The following is a 12,547-nucleotide window of genomic DNA, read 5'->3' as shown; positions in this document are numbered from 1 at the left end:
TGTGTGTGTGTGTGTGTGTGTGTGTGTGTGTGTGTGTGTGTGTGTGTGTGTGTGTGTGTGCGTGCGTGCGTGCGTGTGTGTGCATTTGAAAGCTGTAGGTGACGTCAGAACTGGAAAACGAAACCAGGGAAGTGCTGGAGTTTCCCAAGACAGCTGCAGCTTCTGGCTCTGTTATTTAAAAGCGTTCCCTCGATGACAGTTTGTCACACAGATTCAGTTTGTACGTCACGTTCCATTGTGTGACTTTTAGCACTGACAACGACCCGCGTCTGCGACTCATAAACGGACCTGCTGGACTGGGAGTTGCCTCGTCAACGTCAGGTAGCAAACGCATTTTTTTTATATATATATATGAGTGAGTGACTGAGTGAATTAAAATGTCACACGGTTTTCATAGTTTCTGCGACGTTACTCTAAACTGTAGCATGCAACAAACGTATCGTTTTGATCGTTTACTCTTTGCAAAACAAACATTCAGCTTACCTTATCATGACTGAACAGTTTACCATCTTCAGCACTTTCTGCTACTTTTACGACGCTCATTGCAAGTCACTGGATCAGTAAAGGAGTAAAGTCTAAAATGAATATGACTATTTAGCTATTTAGATTAATGTAGCCAAACTAAAGCGGAAAAAGTTGGTTGGTTTTTGATGGTCTGCATGTTCAGTCCCCGACAGCATGTGTAGCATTGAATCAAAAGGCACAACAGACTTGTTATACTTTGTGTAGGACTTGATCACTGTAAAGTGTAAACTGTGTTTTTCTGAATATTCAGAGTGAACTGAATAGTGTTTGTCCAGCTCATTGAGATATAATATGTCTTTATAAGTCGATGGTCCAGCTCTGCAGCTCTTTTAAGGGTGTGTGGGTGTGCGGTGTTGGGGAGTAGTGAACTACATCATGTAGTTCAACTACGTAGTAACTACATTTTGCAGTAGCTTGCTGGTAGTTTACTCGTATTTGCGTAGTGAGCCAAGCAGTTAAACTACGTTTTGGTCATTTTTGTGTAGTTCACCTACTCAAACTACAATTTTGGGCAATAAAATGAAAGGAATGTATACCGGTATATTTTTATTTTATTTTACCATTACTGTTGAACCAGAACCCCCTTTGACAGGACTGCTAATGTTTCTTTCGTCCTGATCGCTTTGAAGGCACCTTAGACTGTGAAGTCAGCCAGGATCCCATTAATGTTACTGTAGGCTACTTCTTGACACAGCCTACGCTGCCTCTGATTGGCTTGCCCTGAGATTCTTACCCTAACCTTAACCAATCCTAGTCAAGTCTTTACTGTTTATTTGTCTGATAAAACCAAACCCAGAAGAACCCACATTTGTTTACAACAACAAAAATATAACATTGAATAATTGGGTGTCAACTACTGCAATAAACTCAATTGAGAGGCATATTTTTGATGGAATGTGACTTTTTTGTAGGCTATTATATTTAATTTCATATATCACACATGCCTACATTGTCAATTTAATGCTCTTTTTTTTTACAAAGTAGTTTGAACTACGTTTTCTGCGTAGCTTGTAGTTTCCTAAACTACATTTCCTCCAGGGTAGCTTTGCTGTAGTTTCAACTACTTCCATGGTGAAGTAGTTGGTAGCTTCCTAAGCTATGCTTTCAAAGTAGCTTCCCCAACACTGTGGGTCTGTGTGAGCTGAACTAATCATTGTTCTATCTAAAAAGGCATAATGATCTATGGCTGATATTAAATTGAGGTGTGGTGAGGGCGGTGAAAGAATTGTGTGTTTTACTTTGAAGTCCATGGTGCACCTGCAGCGGAATCCACATGCCGATCAGATGATGTTTGTTTCTGGTGTTTTGGAGCAGGCTGTAGGGATGTCTCACTCCAAGCCCCTGCTCATACCCTGGCTCCGGGGGCAGATTGATAGCAGGAGATACCCGGGGGTCGACTGGACCAACCCGGAGCACACTCACTTCTCCATCCCATGGAAACACGCTCTGAGGCAGGACTCCTCCAGCGTGGACGTGCTCATCTTCAAGGTACATTCAGTGTCATGCAGGGTCATCATTAAAACGCATCGTCATGGTAGTATTTTCTCTGACAGTACTATGTACTAGTATATACTGTACTATGTAATGCTGCTACTGTAGTAGCAAAGCAATCACGTCATCATCACCATTACACATGGATACTTTGTGTTCATGGTCTTCTGTTCTCACACAGGGAAAATGCAGGTGCAAAGAAGCAAATTAACTACCCGTTTCCCATACATGAAGGAGTATAGGCTATTGTAATATTTAAAGAGGAAATAGTCATTTCTTTTTTGTCATTTTGATGTTTGTGCATACAATGCAGACTTTAACAATAGAATATAAAAAGAAAGTATTCATGTAAATATTGTACACTTCTTTGCGAGATGCTTTGGCCTTCTATCGGCTATATATTGTAGTATTTGCGAAACAACTCAACAAATCCCAAATCTATTTGGACATTTTACAGTTTGATGATTCTTCTTTGTCCTGTACATGACCTCCCCTGTATTGAGAAACAAATATGCTGTGTTTCCTTGAGTCTACCTGTCATGCATGCAGACCTGTATACGGTGTACTCAGACACAGAGGGATAGCAGCCTTCACCACAGTGCCCCCTACAGCCGGTCCTCCATGCATGCAGACTTGTATATTGGCCCATTTCCACCGCAGGTAGTAGCGCGATCCCGCTCCGCTCGACTCGATAAATGGTCTCATTGAGTTGGGGTTGAGTCGTGCTACTTTTCGTCCCTGCTTCATTGGGGTTCTAGGGCTGCGAACCCGGTACCATACGGTGAGATGAAAACATTGTTGACGACTGATTGGTCAGGCAGAATCGTGTTTACTCTGTCGATCTACTGACTGTCAATGCAATGCTGCATACCAGTTTAGTGGGCTTACCTTCTCTTCTGTTATGTTATTTCCATCAGTCTTTTGTGTTGCTGCCTTCGCCTCTGGTGAAATAAAATTGTGGCGGTGGTTTCCAATTGTTTTGAGAGAAAAAGTGCTGCTGCTCAGGAAGCCCTTGTAGTTGAGTGCAGCGCTCCGCTAGGCCGCAGGCGGGTCTTTGGTGAAGCCGCGGTCTTGCCTGGTGAGAGGCCGCCGGGGTAGAGGCTTCACTCTAGCGCCTCTCCCGTCCCCGTGCAGTGCATGCATGTGAGTTTGACTAACAACAAAGTGATATCCATTCTCCTGGCCGATTGTCACTTTTGCCCATGTACACTGTAGGTCAGGGATGTCAAAGATACGGCCCGCGGGCAGGTTTCATCCGGCCCGCGAGATGTTTTGGAATATATAAAAAAAAAAAAAAAATTATTATTATTATTATTAAATTCGCACCCCATTATCATGAACTACGTGTGGCTAATAAGCAAGCTAAGAGTTAATTCATAAGTTAATTAACCTGCACTACAAGGAACTATGTCAGTAGGTCATCAGGTGTAAACAAAGCCGCCATGATGCCACGCTGGAATTGAATCGCGCATTCGGCTACCTACCAAAAAACAAAGGAATCAACAAGATGCTGTCGAAAAAGAGAAAGGTTGACACGGAATGCAGGCAGTTTCAAGAGAAATGGAAAGAGCAGTATTTCTTTTGTGAAGTAAATGGGTAAATGAGTCAAATTGATTTTAGTAAAAAAAAAAATCCGGCCCCCATGAGGTCTCAGTTGAACAAATCCGGCCCTCTACCTAATATGAGTCTGACACCCCTGCGTAGGTCATTTAGAGGCACCAGTATTTCATAAACAGTTTAAAAGTTCTGTGGATGGATTTAATTGTAACGTTATGTTATAGCCTACTTCGGCTATAGGCGAGGACAGATATGCGGTCGCTATGACGACCAGCTGTGGGCGGGGGCAGATGATCGGCGGTCGAAGCAGAACATCCACCGGGCCGAAACGAGTAGAGCCGATTGGTGACGAGCTGTGCAGGGCAGTAAAATGTGGTGGAAATGAGCCATATGGTGTGTACTCAGACACAGTCTTGGTCCTGTCTTTCCCCCATAGGCCTGGGCAGAGGTGAGTGGAGGCGGCAGGGCTAACGGCGACCCGTCCGTCTGGAAGAGGAACTTCCGCAGCGCCCTCCGAGCCAAAGGCTTCAAAATGTTATCCGACAAGAAGAACGATGCCGCGGACCCACACAAAGTGTTCTGCTGGCCGGACGAGGTGCCCTCAGGAGGTGAGGAACCATCCGGACATCCATAGACAGACAGCCTCCTGTTGGGCTTTTAAGATAGTGGACAACATGCAAGTTAAAGGGAACCCCCCCAACTTCCCCATCACCATCAACTTGTGACTATACACAGCATAGATTGTAAAACAAGATGGACATAGTAGTGAGTGTGACATCACCCATAGGTTTCTGAAAGGTCATTTTGAAGTATAAACATTGGGTTTACGATCGCCGTCATTTTGACATTTTTTGGAGCCAGAGCAGCCAAAGCGAGATGGAGAAGTGTCCACAGCTCTGCCTGCTATTGGCCCGTAATCAGCAACCTGTCGATCATTGAACAGGCGAGCTGTCAATCCAGAGGAAAACAACCTGTTTTATATGCATTATGTCCCATTAATGACATTAATTAGCTACTGAGACCATAACATCTTTATTATTTATTGACTTCATATTTGGAGTGGGAAGTTGTGTTGTGGTCCCATTGACTTGGATTTTAGTTTTTAGTTTTTAAATTAATTTTTTTCCATTGACTTGGAGTTGGTCGGGCTTGCAATGGAATGAATACCAGTCAGGAAAAGAAATGCAGTTTTATTTGACTAGGAATCTCGTGTGCTATGCGCGCTCGATTCCTAGGGTGGAGACGCGAGATGATGCGCCATGGCTGCAGTTATGGAAATTGTCCGCTCTGCAGGCTCCCAAAATCGTGACTGACAGACAGACAGACGTACAGACACCGCCCAGGCGCCCCCCCCCACCTAGGCACAATCGTGCAACTGTGCGCCATCGGCTCATAATACTAGATCACAGTTGCTCGAGTGACATCACTGATGGCATCACAATTGCTCGAGTGACATCACTGATAACATCAATTACTCAAGTGACATCACTGATGACATCACAATTGCTCAAGTGACATCACTGATGACATCATGACTGATGACATCACAATCGTGACAGACAGACACCACTTAGCCAATTTTCACACAAAAAAAAGCGGGATTGTAAAAAAAACAAGGACAACTTCAGCCCAGGACCACGTGCGTCATGTAGCAACCAGGCGACCTCATGCAGCACAAGCCCATTCAAAGAAACTACATCTTCAACAGCCATAGTTTGGCAGATTTAAAGATGTTGTCGATATCTTCAACCTCTGGCAGATGTTCAGCTCTGTAAGACTGGAACAGAACCATCACCAAGGCAACGACAGAACATACGCAGAACTTCTCAACAGAATCCGTTTCAGAGAAAAACATGAGGACCTTCTTAATGAAGACTTGGCCCTCTTACAGTCAAGTCGAAATACTTGGAGACCTCTTTTTTCTTTTTTGCTGTTTCCTGTTCCAGGGATGCAAAGTCATGGATACCAGGCCAGACACAAAATTATCACTTAAGTGCCCTATTTTGGGCTGACTATGTCCATATTTGGTCGATAGTTGCCCTATTAGGTAGTAATTATCTTCTTCTTCCATTGTGACATCATCAGTGATGTCATAAATCCCTCTCTACTCACGCATTGTGACATAATCAGTGATGTCATAAATCCCTCACTTGTGACATCATCAGAGATGTTATAAATCCTCCCCTGTTGGTGGTATAAGACCAGCAGATAACCCCAGTGCCAGACAGTCATCAGAAGGAGAAGACGAGATTCTAAGAAGTGGCTAGATATCTAGATATCTCAGTGGCTAGATATGTCTGCTCCCAGCTGGCTCACTGAAGAGGATTTTCTATGTGCCATCTGTCTGGATGTGTTCACTGACCCAGTCTCCACACCATGTGGACACAACTTCTGCAAAGACTGTATCACTCGGCACTGGGATGTTAGTGTCCATTGCCAGTGTCCCATGTGTAATACGATTTTCGACATCAAACCTAATCTGTGTGTCAATACTTTCATATCTGAGATGGTCGCTCAGTTCAGAAAGGCAGTGGAGATCAAACACCCAGTAGAGCTCAGCAAGGATGATGCAGACAGAGAGATGGCAGCCTTCGCCACAGCGCCCCCTACAGCCGGTCCTCCAGCCTTTACGCCAACGCTCCTGCATTCGGTTCTCCGTCCTGCACCACAGCGCCCCCTACAGCCGCTCCTCCAGGTGCTCCAGCCTTCACCACAGTGCCCTCCCCTTCGGCCCCTTCATTCCTCCCCCTCGACCCTCCATCCCTCAGCTGGGGCTTCTGGCACCGGGATGCCAGCGCCCCCCGCAGCCTGCGTCCAGCAACTTCATCCCGAACCTTCGGCCACTTCATCGCTCCCATTTCATTTTCAAAATAACAAAAATAGAAAAGGTGGTTTTCTGGACATAAGGACAGAGTATTTTCTGTTTTGTATCTGTTAGCTCTGCTGCTGTGATGTAATGCCCAGTTGGATATAAAAATTCAAATAAACAATATCTGGTTCACAGACTCCCAGTAATCGTCTGTCTGCTTCCCATAAGTGTCAATGCAGCAGCTGCAGGCTTTCTGTGTGGCAGAACATATTAGAATCAAGCTTCTCTGCTTTTAGGAGAGAGCTGCTCACACCTGATTACAACGAGCTCCAAATAATTATTTGTCTTGTCTAGTAAATAAACAGTTGTACAGATAGCTTTATCTTGATTAAGGTCCAGCACCAGAGAAAGACTTGGAAGTGCGTAGTGCTCTTTCCCTAGTGAGACAGCTTTCTCATGCTCACAAATAACTGATTGGACTATTCTTGGAATCATGTATAATTAATGGTTAATTCTTCAGCTGATGTCATTCTCCGTTATTACAGTCTCTTTCCATCTTGAATTAAAAAGTGTATCTAGATTTGACCTACCTGTATTTATAACTACGGTAGTAAAAAATGCATCCACATAGAATCATATTGCTCTTCCCCTTCCAAAATGCAAAATATGCATTGCCAGCTGACCACTATCTCTTGCAGTTAATGCAAAATTATTAATTTTGTGTTCTCACAGAATCTCACAGGATGGATGGAGGCTGTAACACGTCATCCACCTTTTCTTTGACTGTGAACTCGTCTTCAATGATTCACTAGACATTGGTTGGTCTTATGTATTTCAGTACTATTGGATAAGGAAGACAGAAACCACATGTGTACATTGGATAAGGAAGACAGAAACCACATGTGTACATTGGATAAGGAAGACAGAAACCACATGTGTACATTGGATAAGGAAGACAGAAACCACGTGTACATTGGATAAGGAAGACAGAAACCACATGTGTACATTGGATAAGGAAGACAGAAACCACATGTGTACATTGGATAAGGAAGACAGAAACCACATGTGTACATTTGATAAGGAAGACAGAAACCACATCTGTACATTGGATAAGGAAGACAGAAACCACATGTGTACATTGGATAAGGAAGACAGAAACCACATGTGTACATTACATGTGTACATTATTGTTGTTCATCACCAAGTCCAACATTTTTATTGTAAAGGGGACACATCCAAAAATCAGCCAAAGTGCATGGCAGATGGCAGTTATTTCAATGTTTGTTTCTGCTTACATGTTGGTTGTGTGTGTTACATTCACACACCGGTACCAATGTGGGGAAATTAATCTCTGACCCCCTCCTGACCTGATGTGAATGATCAGATTACTATCCATCTTGAGCACACGTTGGATCCTTTTACTGAACATAATGGAGTTTTCTGTGGTTAACCTCTGTCTAGATCAAATCCATACTTACAAGATGCAAGTCAGTGCACAGATACACGTCGTAGATGAACAGGATGTGTTTTTGAGGAGGATCAATTAACAATACAGAGCTAGTAGCAGATACTAAGTGGGCTCTTTGCTTTCCCTCTCAAAGCGTGCTCTGCTGGGTCGCAGGACCAAGAGGAGCCTGATTTGTTGGAAGAGCCTTCCTTTCCTATTCAAGAAGTAAGTGGATGTGAAATACAGGGTTTAATATTGGGAGACGCCAACAGATGAAGTGTAATTATGTACTCAAATTATGAACTCACTCCAATACCTCTCTGATGTCTTAGAGCCAGGTTGTCCCATGTTTTGGTGAAGATATCTTTCTGCCAGATGAAATTTTTACAGGTAAGGCAGCCCCTGTCAGGATTATTGCAATTATTATTATTAATAATTATTATTATTGCTAATTTATTTCTTCTTGTCATGAGGTTTTGTATCTGAAAAGGGTAATTGATTGCAAATGTTATCAGAAAGTGCAATCAACTGGATAATTGTGTGCGATGACGCCCTTTTCTTTTGTGTTTCTATATCAAGATCTGTCAGCAGAATCCACCATTGACCATGATATTCTGCAGGAGTGTCTGCAGGGACTGAACATTAAGCCTCAAGCAGGTACATCTATCAGCAGAGCTTTTCATTCCCGTCTCTGGTGAGACAGTAGCGGTATATCCAAGGTACTTTCCTAGACCTAGAAATCGTTATTCAGTTTCTCCAACTTCTCTATAGAGGGCATCGCTGGTTTGGAGGCTCCTCCTGAGCAACAACAACCCAGTCAGGGTGTGATTGGAGGACACGTGTTGCCTGAGCAACAGCAGCATCCAGTAGCATTCGAGGGTGCAGCCGGTGGAGTTGTGTTGCCTGAGCAACCAGCATGTCCAATAGATGGAGCTGTGGGAGGAGCCTGCGATCCACAGATGGTGGAGCAGTTCCGAGAAAGCATGTCCAGGACCATGGTTGGAGATCATTTCAGTAAGTCTGTGGATGGGACACCCATCATAATTTTGGATGTTGTAAATCCAATGCGGCATTTACCCAAACTCAAAAATGACAGTCTGTATCCCTTCCAAAATATTAACATTGACTCATACATGTTTTGCAAGCCATTCAAAATACTGTCATCTGTGTGCCAATGTGAATGATATCATCTCTGACTTACCACACAATGTGACTGAAAATGTATTTAAAGAGGAACACAGTAAAGAATGAGGCTTGCCCCCCCCCTCCCCCCCCTCCTCTTTCTGATTGGTCAGAGACTCAGTTCAGGGTGTCGGTGTACTACAGAGGGATGATGGTGACTGAGCAGCTGATTGAGAATGAAGCTGGATTCCGCCTAGTCTACAGGTAACAACACTACAGTAAACCACAGACTAGGGCTGGACACTAATTCAATATTATCGTTTATCGTCTTTCAGTGGAATCATATGGTGATGATATGAAGATATTTTAATATCGTGACACGCATGTCTGCTGTCTAAATTGACGATGACAAGCAAATTTTACTTCATAGAATCAGGTATGGTAGGAATATTATTTGAATATTTCTGTTTCGTTTGACATCACACATTGAGCACAGCGGTAGTTCAGGCAGGCCACGGATGTCAAGCCCAACTTAAACCCAGCCCACAGTTGATTAGGAGCTGATCTCAAACCCAGCCCACATCAGCTGACTGCTTAGCTGATGCATTCAATTGGCTCAACTCAAACAGGGCACCCTCTTTAATTCTGCTCCAGTCTGCTGCCTAACATGGCTGCCTCATCTGCAAGCTGTTTGCAACCCACCTCCTCCCCAGCTCCTCCTTTCATGCTGTGTCTGACTTAAAACAATGTCATTTCTGTTGTCATTGTTGCTTGCTCTGTTCTGTACCTGGGGGTGTTTTGTTGCTCTCCTTGCATTAAGGCTATTCCATGTTGCTCATGGAGGGGCAAGGAGCTCCCAGAATCTGCTGCTGCCGCTCTCCCTGCCTTAGGCTTTCCATGTATGCGCATGGAAGGGCAGGGAGCCTCCAGAACAGAGCCATACCGCCAAATATAACTCATGCTAATAAAAGCTTTAAATTGATCTAAGTAGTCTTGTGTTTTTAACTAAAGTGGTCACTCCTGACTGAACTAACATTAAGATTCGGTTCAATGAGGTGAACATTCATTTGATTATTTAACATGACTTTGCGTACATGAACATCGTGTGATATATTGATATCGGGGGGAAAAATCCTTCTGATTTTTATGATATTGATTTCAACCATATCGTCCAGCCCTACCACAGACCAAAGAAAGGCCATTATCCCTCGTTAAGCTTCAGCAATCAGCACGTTGCTCAGGACTCTGCCAGACATGTAACCAGCTACGGTATATAAATGTGAATCTTTTCTAAATGCAGTCATATTGTCTCAACATTAGGCCTGAACTCACCCAGCCGGTCCTGGATCGTGACACGGGCCTGTCTGTGCTAACCCTGCCGAGCCCCGGGGACATGCTAGACATGACTCAGGCCAAACTGACCCAGCGCATCCTGGACAACGTGGGAGACGGTCTGGAGGTGGGGGTGTCCGGCCCCGTCGTCTACGGCCGGCGCCTGGGTGAAAGCCACGTTTTTTGGAGCCTCTGCAAGTTTGACCACAGCAGACGTCCGCAGGAAGTGTCCAAACTGGAGCCTCAGCCTCTTTATCTGTTCAAGGACTTTGTGCGAGGTGAGAGGAATATATAATAGACCCTTTTCCACGGAGGCCATTTTGTGTTGAAAAGGCAACTTTACCACCCTCATTAGTGTTTTGCTTGCACCTGTGTTTACCCTGCCTTTTCGACACAAAATGGTATCTATGAAAAGGGTCTATAACGGAACTCTGGGGTTTGTGCATTTGTTAATGTACACGAGCAGTATCATGTCAGATTGGCAGTGGTGGCAAGAGTACTAGAATGCCTACTCAAGTAGAACCAGTTACTTTGAATGAGAATGTTGTTACATGTGATTTTTTTCCCAATTCTAAAAGGGCAGAGTACAGAGTTCAAACTAGACTTTCTTAATTGGAAAATCACACGATAAAGCACAAACCGAAGTAAAACCAGATTATTACTCTTCTCAGCTGACTGACCATTCACTCTGAATGGCAACACAATTTGTTTATTTACGTAGGTCCATTTTCTGTTTCTTATGGAGAGACGCAAAATGTGTAGCTACTTTGTAACGAATCTGATTTAAGTAAACCTGTAAATAAAAGTGAAATACTCAAAAAAAGTACAAGTACACAAAAGAGCGCCTCAGTTACAGTAAGGTGGGTAAATGTAATGTGGATTGAGATGGCTCTCCTGTGCCTGTAGGAATACGGGACTTCATTAGTGGGAAAGAATGTCCCTCCTGTTCACTGTTCTTCTGTCTGGGGGAGAAGTGGCCTGACCCAGAGAACAGGGCGTGGGCGAAGAAACTCATCATGGTGGAGGTGAGGAAAACTTTGGATTAAAATGCAGAGACAGGGTGTTGAGCTCAAAGCAATATTTCACTTTGTCAGATAATTTTTTTCCAGTTTTTTTTTTCTGAAGGCCGGTGGTGACAGTGGTTCCCTCAGGTGTTAGAAGTTTCTATAGAATTACACCTGCTGAGAAGTGCAAAAGTTACTTTAAGAAACTAAGACTGCTCACAATGTTCACAGCTTCTTCCAAACTCACGTTTCGTCCCCTACTCTCAGGTGGTCCTGACATCACTCGAGATACTCAAGTTGCTGGCTGTTGGAGGTGGCGCCTCCTCCCTGCAGTCTGTGGAACTGCAGCTTTCCCTAGAGGAGATGATGGAGTTGTGTTGAAGGTCTCTGAAGTGTACTATTAATGTCTAGAGTGTTTTTAGGAGCCTTTCCCCTTCCATTGAACTTGTAATGGGTCATGTTTACATGCTTTATGAGTATTTAATCTGTGGTTCAGCACCTGAGATAAATTAATAATGTTAATAGCTACATTGCTAAAGTGCTGTAAAATAAAAGGAACAAAAGAAATACATTGAGTAGCATTTCACAACTTTATTTACATATTTTCTGATCATTTGTTACCATGACAATCAAATCCCATTCAGGAACAATTTATCATTTAATTCTTCTGATTTTATTGCTGCTCTACTTTATAAGTCTGAAAGAAATAAAGCAAACACACACAAAAACAGCATTTTATACTTGAACTTGTGTGTACTCAGTTTTAGGACTACATCACTTTCTTTCAATCATGAGAGACTAGAAGGAAAGTACGATAAACTTTAATGATAAAACAACACTTAGATTTGGCGAATGACTCCATGGAATGATGACGCTCCTCTGAGACAAGAGGAGGACGTCAATGATTTATAGGATAGAGAACCCCCATAGGGAGTTCTACTGGAGTCATGACATTGGTGGTGTTCAGGGGAGGAGGAGGGGCGAAGCAGCAGCAACGCAGGAACAGCAGCTATATGGGTGAACAAACAGGGTGAGTTACAACTTGCAAGAGTCTTAAATAGAACTTAATTTAGGTGATTGGCAACAGCCGAAGAGAGGGAAAGCGTGGGAGACATTGATTGGACAGGGATAAAGAGGGCGTGCATATTTATGAATGGCTGATGTAACCTGAGGGCGTTGCTGCAGGGGAGAGAGAGATGAATGGAAAGGAACCATGGATTAGTGGATGGGATGGATAAACAATCATTGACTAGTGAAGTA

The 12,547-nt window shown here is 43.5% G+C and overlaps 1 protein-coding gene across 1 annotated transcript; it reads left to right on the top strand.

The window, feature by feature from the left end:
* The first annotated feature begins 148 nt into the window (after positions 1-148).
* LOC310771473 (interferon regulatory factor 3-like) lies at positions 149-11,930 on the top strand. Its single transcript, XM_083664076.1, has 11 exons — positions 149-321; positions 1,840-2,013; positions 4,010-4,181; positions 7,984-8,054; positions 8,162-8,219; positions 8,409-8,486; positions 8,601-8,843; positions 9,125-9,215; positions 10,272-10,561; positions 11,190-11,308; positions 11,555-11,930. The coding sequence occupies exons 2-11, from the start codon at positions 1,849-1,851 to the stop codon at positions 11,666-11,668; spliced, it is 1,401 nt and encodes a 466-aa protein (XP_083520202.1). The 5' UTR covers positions 149-321; positions 1,840-1,848; the 3' UTR covers positions 11,669-11,930.
* The last annotated feature ends 617 nt before the right edge of the window (positions 11,931-12,547 follow it).

This window comes from Poromitra crassiceps (assembly GCF_964638095.1).
Source record: "Poromitra crassiceps genome assembly, contig: HAP1_SCAFFOLD_683, whole genome shotgun sequence".
NCBI lineage: Eukaryota > Metazoa > Chordata > Actinopteri > Beryciformes > Melamphaidae > Poromitra > Poromitra crassiceps.
The sequence above is the reverse complement of the archived record's forward strand: the minus strand, read 5'-3'. Positions and strand labels throughout refer to the sequence as shown.

Coding starts and splice junctions, on each gene's coding strand:
- LOC310771473 (XM_083664076.1), top strand. CDS start 1,849: ATGTCTCACTCCAAGCCCCTGCTCATACCCTGGCTCCGGGGGCAGATT. Junction 8,055..8,161: donor CTTCCTTTCCTATTCAAGAA/GTAAGTGGATGT, acceptor CTGATGTCTTAG/AGCCAGGTTGTCCCATGTTT. Junction 8,487..8,600: donor GAACATTAAGCCTCAAGCAG/GTACATCTATCA, acceptor ACTTCTCTATAG/AGGGCATCGCTGGTTTGGAG.